The 22,956-nt window shown below is 33.5% G+C and overlaps 1 protein-coding gene across 1 annotated transcript; it reads right to left on the reverse strand.

Moving 5' to 3' along the window:
• Positions 1-9,609: 9,609 nt before the first annotated feature.
• Positions 9,610-10,561, reverse strand: LOC108372813 (piggyBac transposable element-derived protein 3-like; the record flags this gene model as incomplete). The annotated part of the gene is made up of 2 exons (XM_017628587.1): positions 10,533-10,561; positions 9,610-10,345 (listed from the first exon to the last, which is right to left on the reverse strand). Coding segments are annotated over exons 1-2 (765 nt in total), but the record flags the coding sequence as incomplete, so codon positions are not given.
• Between the last annotated feature and the right edge of the window lie 12,395 nt (positions 10,562-22,956).

The following is a 22,956-nucleotide window of genomic DNA, read 5'->3' on the forward strand; positions in this document are numbered from 1 at the left end:
GAGTATGGAAAATGGATTACCAACAAGAGTTTACGCGGTGTACATGGCTCAGTGGATAGCGTTGCTGACTGTGCGCATCACTGATGCGAGTGTTATTACGCCACAATAATACTAACAAAAATTAAAATTGACAGAACATTTTTCATATCACTAATGTACATCAGTACCTACAAATGTACTATACAGCATATACATACATATGTACATATATGCATATACTAAAGGAAATACAAAAATATCAATTTTGTTCGGTATATTAATGGTTATTCGAAAGAGCGAACATTACCATTATTTATGGAACACGATTTCATTAAAGCGACTGCCTCGGAGGGCTTCACTGTAGCGTATCCTGTTAATCCAGTCTCTAAGGTCGGTGTTATGCAGAAATTTTGTTTGGCAAACTGCGTGCAATTGTTGTTGCAGCAAACTCGAAAAGAACGAGTTTGGCGACTCTCACAGCAAACTAATTTTGTTTGGTCAAACTGCAGCAAATTCGGCGTTGTCATATACAAAAATTTTAGACAATTCTTTCTATACACAAAATTCTCATTTCGTGTTGGCAATAGCCATGAAAACCATAATGAACGTGCAACCCTGTGCCAAACTCGACATAACCACCTCCGAGCAAACTAAGCAGCCGCCATTTAATTTGGCAAACAAAAATTTGTCTGCATAACACCGACCTAAGACTTTGGTGACGTTTTCTGACTCTATCTCAAGAATGTATTGTTCTTATAATAGCACTCCACGGGGCATGGCGCGCCATTCTGCTGAAACCAAAGATCGTCCAAGTCCATGTCTTCAATTTCCGGTAACAAAAAATCGTTTATTATGCCTCTGTAGCCCTCATCCCCAAAGAAAAATTGGGCACTGACGCCAAGGCACCAATCTGTCACTCCTTCAGGATGAATTAGATTCTCGACGATAACGTACGGATTTTTCGCCGAGGTGAAAATTCGCTTCGTCAAAAAATATACTGTCTTTCCGTCAAGATTTCCAGCGGAAATGTTTAAAAAGACTTGCTATATGGACCACTCTGTATGCATGTGCATAATTTTGTAAGCATGTAACAACATGTATACCCTGCAGGGAAAGCTACTAGTTGTGAACTAGAATATTACACAGGCCGACAAAATTTCTTTTGATTTTATAACCAAGAATCGGACTATACTTTTCCGAAGGTCTTTGACGTGCTGAATTCGAATCTGACCCCAGAATAGCCCAATCACGTCAGGTTTTCGAGATATTCTACCCTAAAAGTACAAAAATCACGGTTTTTGGGCACATTTGAGCTCCTGTAACACGATGAAAAAATTGTTTTCAGATAGATCATCTCGTTATCTACCTCCAAAATTCATTTTAAAGCTTTAAAAAAGCTTTATTTGTCCCCGATAAGTCGTCTNATAAAGGAGTAAATTTCCAGATATTTTTTTTGGGAGTACAAGGGAGTACAATGCAATAAAAAGGAGTACGTTTACTTCCAAAAGCAGTACGTCTGGCAACCCTAAGTCGTCTGTTGAATTCACTGAGTTTAGTAAATTCGTTGATATTCTGAAAATGGTCAGTATTGGAAGAAACTCATTAAATACAACAGACGACTTCTCGATGACAAATTAAGCTTTTTGAAGTGAAACTTCTTTGGCGCNGATTTTGAAACGGAGAAAGGAGTACATTTATATTTTCGATAGAAAAAAGCGGTACATGACATAAAAAAGGAGTACATTTTTTNGATATTCTGAAAATGGTCAGTATTGGAAGAAACTCATTAAATACAACAGACGACTTCTCGATGACAAATTAAGATTTTTGAAGTGAAACTTCTTTGGCGCCGGTATCGCAAAAATGGAGAGTGAAATTTTTAAAACTGAAAACGTTACATGAGTGAGAAGGAAGGTATAGGTAGTATAGGGAAGTGGGAAAAAGAAATAAAGCGACGCATGACGGGTACGAGTACCTACATATGTAGATATGTATGTTCCCTGTGGGGAAAACNGAGTGGACGTGGCACCTTTTCCGACCTTTTTGGAGAGGGCATGAACCGCTCCGACCACCTAGGACCCTGCGGGATCCCTTAGAAAAATTGCCAAAAGTCAAAATTTTCACTTGCGTCCACAGTATTTTTGAGTAGAATGCGGTTCTCAATGACCGCCCTTATAGGAAAGTTTCCCCAACTAAAAAACTAAAAACTACAAAAGAATTCTAGACTCTTCCTGAATGCAGTGTTGCCAACTTTTGAGTTTCAAAAAGCACCAAACCTTGGAAAAAAGAGCGTTTTACCACACTAAAACCACTAAATCTTTTTTTTATCAAAGGATACTCTTTTTTCATAACAGTTTGTGGTAAACAAAAGTAAAAANCCCCTTTTTCGATAGTTCCGAACTAGTCCTAAATTCTATAGTTCCGAACAGTTCTAAAATCGACAGACGAAAGAAAAAAGTATCATGATANACTTTTGAGTTTCAAAAAGCACCAAACCTTGGAAAAAAGAGCGTTTTACCACACTAAAACCACTAAATCTTTTTTTTATCAAAGGATACTCTTTTTTCATAACAGTTTGTGGTAAACAAAAGTAAAAAATATAAACACTATATACATGTATAAATAAATACACATTCATGCTTACAAAGTAATACCGAAGTACTGCACATTAAAACTGGTACATCTGGAGAAAAAACAATCGAATCCCAACAAACGAAATTGAATTGGAAAGGGGAAGAGTAATANGTTCTGTCGTGTGCGATTTTACATTATTTTCAAAGAAACGTTTTTTTCAATATTGNCAAAGGATACTCTTTTTTCATAACAGTTTGTGGTAAACAAAAGTAAAAAATATAAACACTATATACATGTATAAATAAATACACATTCATGCTTACANAGATTCCAGACGGCCCCAAGATGTTAATATGTTAACACAAAGCTTTGTTTTGTATTACCAAACTATGAAATAGCATCTGCGAAGCACAGAATAGAAGCGTATTTGAACGAAAAAGCCGCCGAACACATATCTATGTAAAGTAAATAAGCCCCCCGCTGCATCCCTTATTCGATAGTTCCGAAATAGTTCTAAATTCGACAAATAGAATCTAGTTCGTTCTGCATCCCTTTTCCTATAGTTCCANGAAGTACTGCACATTAAAACTGGTACATCTGGAGAAAAAACAATCGAATCCCAACAAACGAAATTGAATTGGAAAGGGGAAGAGTAATACTTAATGATACCCTAAGTAGAAATGAGCGAAAAAAAATTTTTGTTTTATAATATAACCTCAAATATTGCGAAAAACCGTGTTTTACGCTTAGAGGTTAGGATATCTCAAAATTCGGACNACGGAACTAGAAATTTGATTCACTAGTCCGCGGTTTCCCTGCAGGGTTTGAATGCACGTATGAATGTATAGATATATATATGTATACATATATATGTATATATGAACGAGCTCATTGCGCATTTCAACTCTGCCGCTACCAAGCAATATATAGATAAATGATGCAAGCGTACTTCGCGTNAGAAATGAGCGAAAAAAAATTTTTGTTTTATAATATAACCTCAAATATTGCGAAAAACCGTGTTTTACGCTTAGAGGTTAGGATATCTCAAAATTCGGACGAAATTCTGTAGCCAGATTTGGATTCAGCACCGAAAAATCTACAAAAAACCGATGCACTAAGGTGGGAAAAAAGATAAAATTTTTCGAACTGTGTAATCAATCAATAATCAAGAAAATAAAAAAATAAATTCTGNATTTTGCAATTTTTCACCCAAATTTCAAACTTTTTAATCAGAATCTTTATTTATGTTTTATCAACGGAATTTTTTAGCCGCTTGAAACTTGCACTTCTTCAGACTAGAATTGAATGTGCTACAAAACTGCATACCAGAATTTTTTCTAAAGATTCTGATTAAAAAGTTTGAAATTTGGGTGAAAAATTGCAAAATTTTTATAATTTTTATACAAAGTTTAAAATCTGAATTTATATGGTGTTTGTTGTATAGCCAGCTAGGCTTTTATAAAAAAATAATAAACATTAAATAAACAAAAGACAAATAGCCAAAACTGGTCAAAATATCGCACTCCTATTATTTTGTTGACAACTGTATGTTTGTATCGACATATTTATGATGAAGCAAACGGGCTTCGTTGATGTATTGATAGGCATATGTATGTACTTATGGACAGCAATATTTTCATGTATGTTCATATGTTTGACTGCTTTTACACAGTTCAAGTATTGAATTCAATTCTGCTCGCATGTGCAAGAGAGGGTGTGAGAAGAAAAGGGACGAGTACACATGCGTCTGTACCCTGCAGGGAAACCGCGGACTAGTGAATCAAATTTCTAGTTCCGTACTAGGTCGTTATCGCCAAAAACGAACTAGTCCGATATGAACTAAATCCCCACCAGTCCAAAATCGGAGAAAAGTGGTACTTTTAAAACACTAATTTATTTCAGTTTTTTTCACTAGAAATCGATATCTAAAGTGACGAATTTAGAAATGGTTCGGAACTATAGAAAAAGGGATGCAGAACGAACTAGATCTTATTTGTCGAATTTAGAACTAATTCGGAACTATCGAATAAGGGATGCAGCGGGGGGCTTGTTTACTTTACATAGATATGTGTTCGGCGGCTTTTACGCTCACATACGCTTCTATGCTGCGCTTCGCAGATGCTTTTTCATAGCTTGGTAATACAAAACTAAAATTTGTGTTAACATTTCAACATCTTGGGACCGTCTGGAATCTAAGAAATAACAGCGAGCACCTCTGCAAACTCAGCTACAGCTAAAGGTATGTAAACGTACATTTCTTACAATCATTCAAACAAATTTAATTTCAAATTGAAAACACATTTCTTCCAAAAAAAAAATTAACATCGCACACACGGAAGAACCAAAAAGACTAAAAAATCATGATACTTTTTTCTTTCGTCCGTCGATTTCAGAACTGGTTCGGAACTATAGAATTTAGGGCTAGTTCGGAACTATCAAAAAAGGGATGCAGCGGGCGGCAATTGACACTTCCTAGGACATCGCCATGTTAAACTCGCCAGTTGCTTGCATGCAAAAGAGATTTATCGCGAACCAGTACTGGGTCTAAATGTACTAGAAGCGCACCAGTTCAGAACTAGAGATTTTCCCCACAGGGTAGCGTTAAGTCGTTTAAACTTTCTTGCTTTGCTTTTGGCATTTTCGTTGCTTCCCATTTAAAGAACCAATAAAATTATAGTTTAAAAAACTAAACCCTCCCTATTATAATTGCCATTCGTACTGTCAACAGGTATGTAACTTGAGCATAGAAATCGCTGCATCTTTTAGGTGCATCAATATTACATAGTTACATCCCGAGCTAATAAAAGGAAGGTAAAAACTTGAATTCAACAGAATTGAAACGTGTAAAATCAAATAGAAAACACAAAAGAGAATGAGCAAGAATTGCTTTCAAGTACTTGAATAATGTAAATCGGGTGTTTGAATGGTTGTATATATATATGTGTACGTATCAGGGCTGCCACTTCCGAAAATAAATATTTACCATCCACGTAAAAAAATCTATCAAATCTGGAAAATATCTACCAATAACTTTTTTTAGTTCTTTTAACAAAAGTTATAGTTTTGTTCCATTTTTTAGTTATTGCTATAAAAATTAAAATTATTTATTAATGAACTTTGTATTTACCCCGCAGGGAAAGCTACTACTTGTGAACTAGAATTCTACCAGTTTGCGTTTCAGCCCAACTAGTTCACGTTCTATCCTTTTTCAATGTTAGTGACTGGTATTTTTAACATTTCGATGTTCTACGAGATGTCAATTGTCAGGCTATGTATCAGCATCTACTAGTAGAAATACTAGTAGCATCATACCAGTTGATGAGATAGTCTGCCAATTCATCCCCTATGAAAAGCATTAGTATTACTTTTTGCTCGGGGCGCTCCAACAGTCGCAATGGCCGACAGAGCAAAGCTCTCGCGTGGTATGCCTGAGGTACCAGGTTCGAAAATGTCGAACTGGTAGGCACATACTACTTTATGAACTAGTATTTTTTCTAACTGGTTTGGGTTTTCACAGCAGGGTAACTAATGACATGGTATTTGAGATCATATTAATGGCATCTTATTGTTTTTTTTTCAACCGAAAGCGAAAGTGATGAAACTTAAATCAACAAGGAAGCATCACCATTTGAAAAAACTTCAACTGGAGTTATAATAGACAAATACATTTACTCATTGGTAATTTTTTAATATTTACAATGTTCTTCAAGTAAATTTTTTTCTCTCTTTCGTATAAGAATATTGTATTATTAACCAAACCCACACAAATCAAGGATTCAAGCTTTATCCAACATTTATAAAAATTAAAAAAAAAGTCTAAATTTCGAACTTTTAACTCTGAATTTTTACAATAATTTTGGGTATGCAGTTTTATCGTCGCCGGACTTTCGTGTTTTTTTTTTCATTTAATAATTGCGTTTTATAAAAACTGGCGTTGATTTTTAAATTTTTTTTTGTGAACAATCATGGTGTGTATTTACATGCCTGTCCATTTTTTCTTTCTATTTACATAATCATTTAAAATATTTAGGGAATCAAAAGCTGCTCAGGATTTCAGTAAAATGAGTTTTGAATGGACCACGATTTGTTCACCTTTTATCGATATGTATGTATGGTAAAATACAGCTACTCCGCTGGCTTGGCCATATCGTTCGAATGGACACCGACACTACAGCTCTGAAAGTATTCAACTCGGGGTTGGTGGTAGCAGAGGAAGAGGGAGGCCCCACTGCGATTGAAAGACCAGGTGGAGAGGGACTTGGCTTCACTTGCCAGAAAAGAAACGATTGCTGTGCTTTGTTGAACTGGGCCGAAATCGCTTAGAGCGCAGTTACCCACGAACGTGTACGTAGCGTAGCGTACAAGAACGTAGAAAGATATCAAGTGTGCTATTGATAGAAAGAGAGAGAAGCAACGTCTACGTCGCGGACATGCGGTGGTGAGTTTTTGTTAGCACGTAGATCCCATAGGATAGTACGTGTCAGCTGACACGTTCTCCGTTTTTACGTCCGCGGATAACTGCGCTTTTAAGCGGTTACAGCGGCAAATAAGAAGAAGATGTATGTATCTAAAAAGTGTGCATTAAACCGTTTGAAAATTAATGCAATAACGTAAACACTTTTGGAAAATAATTTATAATATACATAAAGCTAACTTAAAGCTTAAACAGTCGGAAGCGTTGATCCGGATTAACTCGGACTTAATCCGGATCAACTGCAGTTAATTCCCTAGTTGATCCGGATGAACGCTGTCGTCTGTTTATGCTTTAAGACAAATGAAGCGGGAACTAAACTTTTATTTGTTTTTCAAACAAAATAATTTAACAAAAATCTACCAAAATGAGACAAAATTTACCTTTTTACCAACCCAAATTTTTTCTACCAATTTTGGTAATAATTTATCAAAGTGGCAACACTGGTACGTATGTACATATGTTTGTGTATGTACATATGTTTGTGTACATGTATATATGCACATATGTAGTACAAACGAAAACAAATCTAATAAGCTGCTCGTTGATATTAATGCGAACAGTACTGATTGTCAAAAATTATGTGTTTGTTGTGCATTTGTTCATGTTTGTCATTGGGCGTGTAATTTTCTAGAGTAGTTTTGTGCTCTCGCTTTCTCCTTGGATTAACGCGTCCTTCGTTGGTATACTCTGATGAACATATGTGAGGATGATAGCAAGACCAACTTATATAAGGTAGTGTTAAAGGAGCACTTGAAATTTTCGCCCGATGTTTCCTAAAGAAAGCCATAGACGTAGCGACCGTTGGTTCCACTTGGTGTTATTTTGCTCTAGATTGCGCCGTTTATGGGCTTGTTGAATGAATTTTTGTCTTGGTTGTATGAAAGATCAAAAAATTTGGATTTTCTGGCAAGTTGTACAACTTATCGTAACATCAATGGCCATATTGTACAAACTCATTTAATTTTCGTTTATTTTGTACACTAAATAACCGAAAATGGATAACTCAGCCGAAATAGGTACGTTCTTTTGTTGAATTTTATAAATGTAAGCCGAAACTATGAAATTGTAAAAATGAGATTTTACAATGAGACTGCTTGCAAAATTGCAATGTTTGTGGGCAAAACGTCCAACTTGATTGCCGATTGATTTGAACCAACGTTTTCGGCTTGCATTATGTCAAAAGGATGTGTTTGTTGTAATTCATTCTGTCATTTACTACCATTATGCGTAGGCCAATTCATGAAATCATTTCATGCGTTTGAGTAGAAACTGAATGAATGAATACCATTTCATGATTAAAATTAACGCGAAATAGAGTTTATGCACCTAGTTTTTACTCAGATCGATGAAATGATTTCGTGAATTGGACTACTCATACATGTGATACTTGTGCTTTTAAATTGTAAGGTAATTTTATGTTTTTATACTCTTGCTACCACATGAATATATGAATTCGCCTTGGAAGATAGAAAGCGAGTAAGAATAAATGCCGAACAAAGGAATTTGTCTTCTTTCAACTTAACCCAGATATGCCCATTCCTTGTACATTAAAATTTCCAAAGTGCTTTTCTTTTATAGTCAATTAAAATTATGATAAAAAGACCGTGTTGCAATGATTTCAAAAAAATTTTATTTGAAAACAAGTTTTTTGAAACCGCCCTATATATAGGACATTGGGCACATGACATACTGTCAACTTCATCTAACTTATTTGGTATGATATGTGACAAAACATTTTACATGTAATCCTATATTACATTTTTGGCATCTTGTTGTGGTTTTTTGATGACAAGCGCCACATCTGGTCTGTTTTTCTTGTGGAACTACCCAATGGTCTAATCGATCATAACGCAATTCTTCATTGGGACTTTGCGTTACCTTTTTTATTTTGGGTGAGTAAAGTTGTCGTAATACTTCGCCTGAAAGATACATAGCTGTTCCATTTCCTCCATTATGTTTATTTATCTGACAGGCATTTTGAGCAGCCATATCCACACAGTGAGTTATGAGAGGAAAATACCATTTCTTACCTCGTATAGAAGTGCAGCATAAACTAATATTTTGATCTGCACGATCGATTCCTCCCATGCTCTTATTATAATTTTTTACGATACGTGGTTGCTCGTCTTGTATGAATTTTTTTTCTTTTTGGGAGTATCGCTTCGTGAAACTTGCGGGATTTACTCCGATCGCATTCGAACAAAATGTAACGATATTATTGTCATTCCACTTTATGAATATTATATTGCTATCAACAATTTTATTGAAATCATAACTACCGCGAGCATTTTTCTTCATGCCGTAGAATCAATCAAATTGCTTCCAGGAATACGATTTTCCCTAATTGTGCCAGTGCCGAAAATATGTTTTTCGCTCAAGTATTCAAGCAGAGCGATGGAAGAAAAGAAATTATCGAAATACAAGTGAAATTTGGGGTCCTTCCATTTTGACCTCCAGACGTCAGCATATTCAAGCATAACAGACGTTCCAACTTCAAGATCCTTATAATTTTTACTGATATTTGTGGAAGCGCCTTGATAAGGTTCGAACCAGTTTATATATCCTTGCCGAGTCGTACCTACCCACAGCTTGAAACCATAGCGAATTTGTTTGCCATGAATATACTGCTTACAGCCGTGCCGTCCTGTGTAAGGAACCATGGCTTCGTCTACGCTATGATCTTCTTCAATATAAGCAGTTTCCATAAATTTTCTATTTAAATGTGTAAATAATGGTCTTACTTTGGCAACTTTGTCAGAGTGATCTAGCAAGTTGTTATCCTGGCAATGTATATTGGACACTATGAACTCAAATTTGTTTCTTGAAATTGCCTCACAAACAAGTTCGTTATTGCAATCTTTCGAGCGTTCCCAAAACAATCTTCTTATGGGTAGTGGAATGTATCCACTAATAAGCAGTATTCCAATAAAATCGTTATTCAAAATGGAACAAAAGAGAGAAGTAGGAGAATGCTCAGTTATGTCGAGATGTTCATCGTTTTTTTCAAAAGCAGTATCATTGCTGGGTAGGTCCTCCTTTTCATAATGATATTTTTTACTTTTTTTCGGTTTGGTGTGTAAGTTTTTTCTAATTTCGGACAATGGTATGTCATCATCTGAATCCCATTGATGATCGACATTGGTTTTCGAAAAGAGTTCGACGGTGCTCTTCATTTGCGAAGCCGGTAAATTGTTTATATCGACGTAATCCTCGTCGGTAACATCCGCAGTTGCATTTATTGGTGGTAATAAAGCTATGCTATCGTAATCCATACTATCATCCTCTAACAGGGCCAAAGCTTCATGCAGAGAAAATCCCCTGTAAGAAATGTATAGTATAGTATATGCCCAATGTCCTAAATATAGGCCACCAACTTTTTCGCTAATACAACAATATTACAACACAAAAAAGTTTCATGCATAAAACAGTCGAAGAACATGTCATATATGCGAATAAATATAAAAACATTGATTTATAATATTTGAACATGCCACTTTTTACTTACCGTGCAAAGGTAGCATTATATTCGGTCATTTTAGAGAACTAGCAAACTTTGTAAATCAATTACGCAGAAATTGTAGCAAAAAATTACTAAAACGTACTGTCGCCAGCGAGGTATAGACAAACACTAACTAAATTAGTAAAAGTAGCGGTTCTTGGAAAAACGTTATTCGTGGTGTAAATTCATGTGCAGCTGACCTATATATAGGACATTGGGCATGCATTTTGCAAACTAAAGTGCGTACGTTACTTAGTACCTTGGTAATGGCGAATTCGTAAGGACCTATTGATTGCATTATAAACATTTTCATTTATTTGTTAAACATACAATTACTTCCATTACAACCCGGTCCTATGGATGCTAGAAGCGCGAATTCATATAAGGTGGTGTTACCAGAAAATGAATAAATAAATTGTATGTCAGAAAATTAATGAGATAAAATGAAATTATTGTTTGATTCTAACCAAACATACATACATAGGGTATGTAACTCAATCTAATGGTTTGCCCAACCGTAAACATATGTTTACACATCCAATTTCGTGAGTAGGTACCTGGTACCCACACCTTTTTTAAGAAGTTTCACTTCTATCATGTGTACGGTGTTACACACGCATTTTTTAAAGCTTTAAAATGAATTTTGGAGGGNATTTTCGGAATCAGGGGGTGATTTTACATAAGAATTTCATAACGGCGTTTCTGGTAAAGAGAAAAAGTTGAAATTTGTGGTCCAGTGTTATCTAAAAGCAAGAGACTGCATCTTTCTCTTTAAACTCATCAGCACAAAGACCCCTCTTTATCTTTATGAGAAATTAATTTTTCCAAAGTCTGAGCGTTCCTGTGATCTAATGGTGCCTTTCTTTATCTTTAAGACCTCTACTAGACTATTTTCCATTAATGCTATACGAATCTGGAATTCAATTCCCGCTGCAATTAGAAGCAATATCAATAAAAGTAACTTCAAAAACATTCTATATATCTACTTTTGTAACAATTGATGAACCATCTAATATTTAAAGTTAATCTCTGTTAACCTATGAATATATGATTTATGATTTAATTAATTATATGTATTAATGTATGTGTTTGTATTGAATTTATTTGTTGTACTATAAAATATCTTGGTCTTACTGTACTAATATTTAATATTGAAATAAATTGAAATTGAAATTGTATTACAGGAGCTCAAATGTGCCCAAAAACCGTGATTTTTGTAGCTTTATGTTAGAATATCTCGAAAACCTGACGTGATTGGGCTGTGCTGGGGTTAGATTCGAATTCAGCACGTCAAAGACCTTCGGAAAAGCATATTCCGATTCTTGGTTAGAAAGCCTTGTTGGCCTGTGTTACCAGTTTGGTTTTCAGCCCAACTAGTTCACGTTCTATCATTTTTCAATGTTAGGAACTGGTATTTTTAACATGGTGTTGTCCTACGAGATGTCAATTATCACGCTATGCATCAGCTTCTACTAGTAAAAATACTAGTGGTATCATACCAGTTGATGAGATAGTCTGCCAATTCTCCCCCATGAAAGCATAAGTATGCCATTTTGCTGCGTCGCTCTAACAGTCGCAATGGACGACAGAGAAAAGCACTAGCATGTTACTACTGAGGTCCGCGGTTCAATCCCTGACGCAGGGAAATTTTTTGATTTATAGTATGTCTTACGTTTCGATGTGGAGGCTATGTTAAAATGTTGTAATTTTTAAAGCTTCACGAAAACGCTTATTGCACGAGAACTAATTAAGCGATTTCAAAAGCACAGTGTGGAGTTTCAAAGACAAAATTCCAAATTTATCGACGGATACATTTTTGTAAGTAACCAATTTGGTCTTTGTCGTAAAAACAACGGTAAATATTGGCATATTTTGGGGTACATTTTGAGCCTTTAAATTGCTCTAGCAACTTACGATTCGCAGATATAACCTCCATTTTCAGTGTATAGGTTCTTTGAAACAATTGAACAAATTTTGTATAAAGTCAACAAATATTGAGCATTTTAAGACAAACAATTTTTGAAAAAATTAACCATTTTCGTTTTGTTTTCTTTAAAAGTTCAAGTTTTCTTTTCGTTTGGTATATGGGAAGTATTGGTGGATAACTTCTAAGTATATTTATTTTATTCAAATTTATGGGCATTAATGGTTTTCCAGGCACCCTGAAATTGTGCATATGGAAACTGTGCATACGAAATAATGCATATAAAAACCAAAATTATGCATACGAAAAAAACGGAAATAATCCATATATGCACAGTTTCGGTAAAAAGCCGAAAAAAAACCGAAATAATGCATATATTTCATTTTCATTTCATTTATTATAAAATATAACATTAGCACAATAAGATCCCAATGATCTTTTATAGTAGACTGTAACTTATAATAAAGAATTAAAATATGTTGATGTTTAAAATTAAGTAATATATAAGTCAACAAGTAATTTTTAGCAAAAAAAAACCGACTTCAACTCTCATATAAAAAAAATATATATATATATATCTCATGATCCACTGATCGGTCTTAACCAGATTAGTATGGGACCACCTCTGAGACACTACCTTTCCGATGCAGAATTATCGAAATCGGTTGANAATATGTTAATGTTTAAAATTAAGTAATATATAAGTCAAAAACAGGAACAACAAAAACTTACAAAACTCTATAGAGAATCACAGGTGGAGCATAAGGAAAAACATAAGAATAATGTATTGATTACCCTATACCTAACTAGATAGCGAGCCTCAGAGGAAAGGGTATAACTTTGGATATGAAATAGCATTTTAACGAAAATAAGAATACAAAACACTCTTAAAGTTGCTTATGTTCAAACTATTACGAATATGAGATGGAATCGAGTTCCAGGTGCGAAGAGCATTAACAAAAAATAGTCTTGCAGATGTTAGATAATTATAGTTGGGCACGATCAATTCCGTTAGGCGCGCAGATTTCGAGAAAGACAATTTTTCAAACAAATAGCTAGGTTCCTTATCCATCATAAGGCGAAATAGAAAAATGCAATTTATAGCCTTTAAGTATTCAAAAATACCGCATCCCAAGAGCAGCGATTTCCATTCAGATATATGATCGTATTTCGCCAACCCAAAAACATACCGCGTAACGTGATTGAATACCACATCAATTTTATGAGCAGATTGTGAGTCCAGCTTACTGTAGATTAATTCCGAGTGACATATTATAGGCAATATTAATTGAATGGCGAGTTTACGCCTAATGCACACCGGTGTAAAAGTAGCAGACATTCTTAAATTCCACAGAGTATAATATACTTTGCCGACAACGGAATTAATATGATCAATGCAGGTTAAACTAGTGTTTATAACAAAACCAAGGTTAGTTACTTTTGACACAAACTTAAGGGACTTATCACCAATGTGCAGAGAAGACTTCACATTACAATTAATATTTCTTTGACATACTGGTAAAACAAATAATTTTTCACTATTAAGATATAGACCGTTTCCCACAGGCCATGAAGATATAGACGATAAATCACTATTGAAATCCGCGCACAAATTAACCACATCGTCATGAGCCCCTGACAAATAAATTTGAATGTCATCATATATGTATGCACATTTCGGTTGAAAACCGCAATAATGCATATTAGAAAAACCGAAGTTATGCATATGCACACTTGCTTTGAAAACCGAAATAATGCATATGAGAAAAACGAAGTAATGCATACATGCACACTCGACTCAAAACCGAAGTAATGCATATAAGAAAAACGGAGTAATGCACACACGCACAGTTTCGGTTCAAAACCGAAATAATGCATCCCAGCAAAAAAACGGTAATCGCTTTTAGTGGTAACGTGTTCTAGAATGGATTGTCTTATAATGCCATCGAATTTTTTCGTTTCGTTTAGGCATTGTCGGTAATGCAAAGTAGAATGTCCTACAATATTTTATTTATTTCGCTTCTTTGTTTCATTTCGGGGAATGCAAAGTAGAATATCCTACAATATTTAGAATGCTGCAGCACAGTCAGCTGAAAAATAGAATGAATATCCAAAAATTCTTTTTCTACCGTTACTTCTGGGGAAGTTTGTCTCGCATAAAAATCATGTTTTGCTTTGTTCAATTTGCAGCGAAGTTGAAGACGGTGAAGACGGTTAAACTAGTTTAGCCTGGGCAAAACTAAGATCGGATTTTACCTGCAACATATGTATATGTACATAGGCACATGTAACTTATCCAGTCTTTATTTGGCCTGCCACAAAAAATGTTAATATAAAACAAATTTATTTGATAAATTAAATTCAAACTATTTTTAAGATAAATAAATTATTACACTATGACTATCGATAGAAACGGCTTTTAAAAGGCTTTATTTCTTAATTACATATAGGGGGGTTGCCACCTGTCTCAAAAAGCAAGTTCGACTTAAATAAGGGCAGAAAAATGTATATCCTGATATGGATGTCAAGCGAAAGTGGCCCTGTCAAAATAAGAAAGTGGTTGTGGTTTGAAGATATTTTGCAGAGGGTTGCCACCTTGTTACAGAGTTAGATTGAATATAAGCCATAGGTTGAATGAATTACTTCAAAGTGAATATAAATCAAAATTGCTTTGAATAATCTTTACTTCCAAACTTCATGGAGGAGGGTTGCCACAGGATTTTATATTTAAGTTCTATTTGAATTAAAAGTATTAGATAATTTAAATATGTATCACAATACAAGTGTCAGAAGAAAAAGGTTTAATAAATTAAAGTATATGAAATATTGAAATATTGTCGTCAAACAAAGGAGTATTAAGAAATACTTAGTTAAGCATTTATAACATTAAAGATGGTTTTTACCTGTGTAAAAAGTTAATCTCATATAACACCGTGCGACAAATAACAAATTATTTTTTATTATTATATGTAAGTAACTAAAAAACTATAAATATAGGCATAGTCCGCCTTTTGTTCTAATTTAAATGATATACCTTAATTTGGGCAAACTTATATTATAGGTACAGGTCGGGTCTTCGAAAAACTAAAAACCGTATATTGCAAACAATTTTGAACTAATTTTTAAAAAATTATCGGTATCGTTGTAAACTTGATCAAACCCCTTTTCTTTTGGTATGAATATTTGTATACTTTGTATATAAAAATTAAAAAAAAAACTTAAAAGAAAACAATACCTCTTTTTTATAAAAAAAATTCAAACAAAACAAATTACAAACCGATTTTTAAAAAATTGGTATCGTTGTTAAGGATACCAGAAAACTTATACTTTCTTTAACCCAAAAATTTCTATTTATAAACACAAAACAAATATTAAAAGCACTTTTTCCCTCTATATAAACTCCTGCCCCCTATGTGAAAGACCTGGATAAGCCCTTGTATACACAACAATTAAACCGTACATCATACGGTCAGTATGTTCTTTTAGAACACATACATGGTTGGTTCCATAATAATGATTCCAGTATCTTCATTTATGTGTATTGTAACTATCAATATCTTATAAAAAGAAGTGTACAATTTTTTTTTTGTATATAAAACTAATAAAGTTAGAAGGACGAAATTCGAGGATGTGGTAGTTAACATATTAGTCATTGACATGCATTTTTTCAAAAATATATATGGAAAATTCCAAGATTATTCAAGGATAAAGTGTTAAAAGGATATTTTCAATACTTGTCCGTTCTGGAGCAACCAAAAATTAAATTTTTTTCTAATCTACATAATTTTTTCTTTTTAATTGATACCTTTTCTATGTAAGTCCTTATAAAAAATATCCTGACGTCAGAGAGAAAAAGTAAAAAAGCAGTTTTACTATATTTGCCCACAGTTTTGTGAATATTATGATTTTTTCGTGTGTAAAATTGATTGTCGCGCGGTGTTATATAATAAGTCAAATGAATTATCAAAGTGTGGGTATAAATTGACATGGATTTAAAATGTTTTGAATGAGGGTGGCAAGATATCCTTGGTTTGAATATTTAGAATATTAAAGACGGTTGCCACCTGTTTTAAAAGGTAAATGATTTTTAAAACGCTTAATTGTTTTATGACAATGAGCATATTTAAGTGAGATTCTAAAATGTTCGCTTGAAGTTTAAAAATTAGTATTTTATTTTTTTTTATGTTATTTTGATAACTCTTACCAAACTCGCTTTTTGAAATTAAATCCCGAAAGTTCTTTAATATTTGGAAGTATACAATTGTCAGGTATGTTTTCGATATAATTATGTACCACTTTTTTTTGTAAAAATTTTTAAAACAGATATTAGTTTATAATTTATGATTTAAGTTTTTCAAAAATATATGTACATATACATTTAACATTAAATACTAAACAGGGTGAGCCGTAAGTCCTGGCAGCTAGTGCTCCTTTTTTTGTGAAATAATAATTTTATTATTTTTCATTTAAAAAATAAATATATAAATACTAAACAATTTACACAAATTTAGTAGATTTATATTTAAGGTAAGATTTTCCAATGTTAATACAGTCAATTAATAAAGTTTAGGTACAGAGTGTTTTTTGAAATACGGGCAACTGTTTATTAAATATTTTATTTTTCGCTAATTTTGTATAAAAATGTGGTTAATTCTACAACAAAAACCCCAATAATCAGAGCTCCAAACCTTGTGCCAAATTAAAGAAAATTCTGGAAATTTTCATTCAAATATTTACACTCTTTAGAAAAAAGTTGAGTATGCAGCTTTTTAGCCCAATCAATTTTAGTGTATCTAATAAAGTGCAAGTCTGATGTAGCTAGGACTTACGATTGATTTTTGGCAATTTTTGTTTGTTTGTTGACAGTGTCGCTCATTTTCTCCATATAAAATAATTTTCGAAAATTTTGTTTATATAGAAAAAATGAGCGACACTGTCAACAAAAAAATTTACCATATCAGTGGTAACTTGCACTTTGTTAAGCTAAAATCTAATGGGCTAAAAACTGCATACTCAACTTTGTTCTAAAAAGTGAAATAAAAAGTGCAATATTTGAATACAAATTTCCAGAATTTTCTTTAATTTGGTACATGGTTTGGAGATCTGATTTCTGGGGTTTTTGTTGTAGAATTAACCATATTTTTATACAAAATTAGCGAAAAAAAAAATGTTTAAAAAATAGTTGCCCATATTGCAATAAAATTCACTGTACTTAAACTTTATTGACTGACTGTACATATACATATAATTTGCACTTACGGACAATTTCTTTCCTTGGGGAAAACGTTTAAAATTTCTTTTAAAATGCAATTAAAAGCATCTCGGTGGTTAGATTCTATAATTAAATACAAAACCAAATATGAATACTTTAAAATATATATATGTATATTTTTTTGTATAAGAAACTCTTACCAAAGATTTCTTCCATTCGAGCAGTTTAAGTCGAAATTCGGCTCGGTCACCTACCTTTTTTAATGCATCAGCAATGTCCCTTTCATTTAATAAGATGAGATGCCGATATTCTATTCCAGCTTCTGTAAATAACTAACTTATTAACTACATAGTTATACATATGTCTTATTAATAGAGCTTACCTATAAGCTGAGGCAGCAGGTACTCTAGCTCGAATATTTTGTAATAATTGCTCTATTTTAAGTTCTATTTTTGAAATAAATATTTTTTTGAATAGAAATGCTAACACACTCTTTTCTTAAAGTTTTCCATTTACACTTTGCGAGTTAAAGTTTTCGATTTTATTTTAGAAATGTTTCATTTTGTTTTGTTGGCTGAATATTTTGAAGCTTTATAATTTGTATAGTAAACATTCTAAATTGCTTCGTTTTAGTTTTGAATACACATTTTTGATGATAACTTCTTCTCTTCCACTGCTTTTTCTCCCGCCCAATACGAAATATGATATTACTTCTGTTGTAGTTTTCCGAATGCTTCGTTTAAATTTCGTATAGACAAATAGTGCGTTTTTATACTTATTGTTTCATTTTCTCAGTGTAAAAAAGTAATACAAATTTCTGCAGTATGAAAGAAAATAAAAATGAATCGAAGTAGTGATACACGTTATGGCATATATCTATTTATAAGCTGATGGTAGATACGATTGAAGTTTATGTGGATCTGCTTCCCTATTGCTAATTATTAATAGTTTGCAAGCGATAACTTCATTTATCGTTCTTAAATTGATATTATCTTAATAATATCACGTATTCTATGTTGAAAGGCGGACCTCCATAGTTTGCGTATCCGTATGCGTGCGTTTGGTATTTACACTTAGAAATCAAAATGCATACAATTGTCTTACATTTTCATGCGTTGCCATACAAATTTGTATATTAAATTTCTATGTCAAACGCACGCATACGTATACGCATGCTATGGAGATCCGCCTTAAGTTTAGCGGCTGTTGCTCTGACACAGCCCGCAGGTCAAGACGAAGGCGCTAGACTGATTCCTTTTTTTAGTTTATTTGGTTTTAACTTAATTTTTTTGTTTTTTGTTCTTTTTTGTTGTTTCTTTTTTTTATTTATGGCATTATTACAATTATATTCAACAATTTTATTGAGCTTGAGGTCGTTTTTAATCAAAAGCAACAACAGTTTATAGGGCGAACTTGGCACAGTGCGCAGGCTGAGTCAGCTGGGGTCGTTGGATCGAATCCCACTAAAGAGAAGTCTGATGAGGAGATGTGGTGATCTCCGAAGTAGCTATCACTTCTACCATTTTTATAAATTATTGTTACTTTTCCACAATAGTTTTTCATTAAATTGATGAAGCAAGCTCAATAAAATTCATGAATATTTGTTTAAATTTAGGGTCTTTACTGTGATTTTTAAATTTAATAAAAAAAAATTTTTTTATTAATTTCTTGTTTTATAGCACAAGTGTTTCGGTGACAGGTAACAAGATCAACGGAAATAAGGTCAATTGACTTTATTTCCCACCCTGGTGCGAAATAAAGTCAATTGACATTATTACCTTTTTAAAAGCGAAATAAAGTCAACCAAAATTTGGAAATAAAGTCATTGACGCTATTTCCTCGTTCAAATGGAAATAGCGTCAACAAGGCTTAAAGTATGTCGATTCATAGAAAAAAATGTTGTTCTTACAATAAACATTGCCCCGTAAGTGTTGTTTTTTAATAGATGAAAACGGTTATTGCCAAAACCTCAGCTGGAATACGAGAAATATTTGAAGAAAGAGTGTAGAAATGATCCATAACTTGTAAAACATGTTTCGTTTCCACAAAAATAAAGCGAACACTATTAAATTGAAGAAACAGTCCATGTCTAAAAACTCCGGAGGAACACTGAAAGAGTTCTGTGTTTTAAAGTAGCATATTTTGAACGAGTTCGGAATCTCTAAGGTGAAAAAGAAACCAACTTTTCTATAGGAAACAATCATAGAAAAAGAATTTTCTTACACTGTATTCATGTCTCCGCCAGCAATTTGTGACGACATCATTTAAAAGCAGCTAAAGAGAACGACGACACTATTTATTAGATGGCACATTCAACGAGCCAATGTGCCAAAATGCGGGTATAAACAATTATTGATTATTTAATATCGGAACCGAGATCATATAAGTTAATTGATTGGTTTTCACACATTGGTTTTGAACCACAAATTATATTTGGTTTTTTTAATGCAGACAAGTTGTTGCAGATATCTTCCAATCAGGGCTGCCAACTATCCTTAGTTATGAGGTGATATATTGAGGATAAAAAAGTGCCAAAATGTGCCAAATAGAAAAATAAAACTGCCAAAAAAGGTGTCATTCCTTTTAGGGCCGTTTGCACCATGTCTAGTTAATTCTAACTCCCAGTTAAACATCTTTATCGACGTTATCGACACCCATCATATAACATGTGATCGATAAAGCAGTTAACGTGCTTAACTAAAGGATGTACCTCCAGTTAGCGTTAACTAGACATGGTGCAAACGGCCCTTAATCATTCACATTTCGCAATAAAATAAAGCTACATTTTCCAAACTAAAGTACAATGATAAAATAAGATAAACCAGTTCAATAGCCTTTATAAATTAGAAAATTTTAGTTGAGAAAAAGAATGGCACGGATTTCATAAAAATGTATTGAAATGTTATTTTTCTTTTACAAAAATGCCATTTTGGCACTTTGTGCCAAATTGAAAAATTAAGTGTCATTTGCACCAGGGTGGGAAATAAAGTCAATTGACCTTATTTTTGTTGATCTTATTACCTGTCACCAGTATTTCTTCCCATATAGTTTTTCTGCAATGAAATTAGATGTTCAAATTTATTGTTTATATTTAAATTGAAATAATTATAATTTAGTATTTTGCCGGCTCAAGGTCAATTTTCAAACTGTTTTATGAAAGCGCAAGTTTTTTGGTGCTTGTTTCCGATATATTTCGATTACGCTTCGGTAACCGTCCTCAGGGCAAATTAATTTACACATCCGCACTGTTTGACGTGGAATTTGGTACTCAGTACCAGTCAATCAGTGCGGACGTGTAAATTAATTTGCCCTGAGGGCGGTTACCGAAGCGTAATCGAAATATATCGGAAACAAGCTCCAAAAACTTGTGTTTTCATAAAAAATTTTGAAAATTAACCTCGAGCCGGCAAAATACTAAATTATAAGTAGAAAGGTCGCTAAACCACCAGTTTGAAATAATTATATTGGCTTACATTAAATTAATTTTAAAAATCTTAACCACCTCCAAGCGGACTCTAACCTGCTGCGATCTCAGCACCAGAACCGGTAGTCACAGCCGACATTTAAAAATTAATCAATTAATTGCGTTTTATGTTTGGTTTTGGCAATGCAAAGGCATATGTCGAAATTGTCGCTTTAGCACATACTAGTTAATGCACTGGTATTTTTACTGACTGGTTTGGCTTTTCGCTGCAGGGTATATATATACCTATACATGCATACGTACGAGTCGTTTCGATCCAAAAGAGTAAAAGCAAATCAGATAAAAAAGTATATTTTTCAGTCTATCGCTGGCCAATAGTTGATGACTCACCACGGCAGAGTTGAAGCAAGGATTTCTCCAATCACATCTGATATAACCCACTTAACCAAAGAACAAAATGCATATGCACAAAATAAAAAGTTACGTCAAACGAAACACAACTTTAAATAACTAGGTTTTTTGGATTCAACACTAAGCGGCTAATCCGACTGGTGAGAAATTACTATAATATATCCCTGCTGGGTAGCGCTGAAATCAAGTTATTTAAAAAAAACTAGCATTTAGAAGAACCGAACTGCATCAAAATTGTCATATCGAAAAAATGATGACTTATTCCCTTTTGTAATTAACCAATTCGGATGTACTATAGTAGAAATGTGAAATCGTGCTATATGGTTCATTGGGTATTGCGTATACTGCCAATGTACATAGTATGTTTACTCTAACGGATGAAGCAATCTAAAGATCGGCACAGTTCGAGCAAATGTAACCGCTTCTCTTGCAAACAGCAACTACAAAGTAAACCGCAAAGCCACAAGAAAAAGATATTCGAGTCGGCATATGAATCGTTGAAATTGAGCAATGATTTGAGTTTAATGCACTGAAATCCAAGCAGAGTTGAGATGTGCGTACTTATATACGTATTTATGTTTGTATCGGTGTATGCATTGTATTGTAATCAATTATGCGACTCATTTTTAAGTTAGTAGACCCGGGTTAGTCTTCGTAGCGAACAATTGGAGATTAATTAGTCCTTGACTCCAACATACATATAGACAGCAGCATTGATCCGGATCAACTCTTTGAATCGGAATTATCTCGGAAATTGACTGCAGTTGATCCGGATAAAGCCCTAAAATCAATTCTGAAAATTAATGCAGATCAGGCGAATTCCAACTAATTTCCAAAATTTCAATTTATTTCACATTATTATTTGAAGTTAGTTTAATTTTTTGGAGTTAAAAAGCTCTCACCCCCTAGGATTATTCTATATCAAAAAAGTATACCCTTATTTTTTTTTAAATCAAAAAATATTTAGAGGTTGCTCAAAGCGCTCAAAGTTTTCTATGTATTTTATATGGGGAAAAACAACTTTTCGTAGAAATGGTATAGAATTCTGAAAAATCTATATTTTTCGATCGTAAAACTCAGGTTATCGTCAGGAGTCTTTAAATAGTAATACTCAATTGTTTGTCAATGTTATTGTGGCTTGTTAACATTTTATTTTTAATATTTTTATTGAGCTTTGTACCACGATTGTTTATTAGGAAAAATTGAAAAAGCAACAAAGTCTAAGCGGTAGAAGTTATAGCACTATTTCGGAGATCACCACATCTCCTCATCAGACTTCTTTTTCTAGACTTCAGCAGGGATCGAACCTGCGAATTCGATGTTCAAAGTCAGAAGCGTTAACCACTGAGCTATGTACATCCCGTAAACTCTTGTTGCTAATTCATTTTCCTTATTCAACCAACTACTATCAAGTGCAGCTGATTTGCCGCTATTTAAACTCGACAGCGTGGTTGTTGTT

The sequence above is a fragment of the Rhagoletis zephyria genome, unplaced genomic scaffold (genome assembly GCF_001687245.7).
Source record: "Rhagoletis zephyria isolate East Lansing unplaced genomic scaffold, Rhagoletis_zephyria_1.1 Rzeph_scaffold_00077, whole genome shotgun sequence".
NCBI lineage: Eukaryota > Metazoa > Arthropoda > Insecta > Diptera > Tephritidae > Rhagoletis > Rhagoletis zephyria.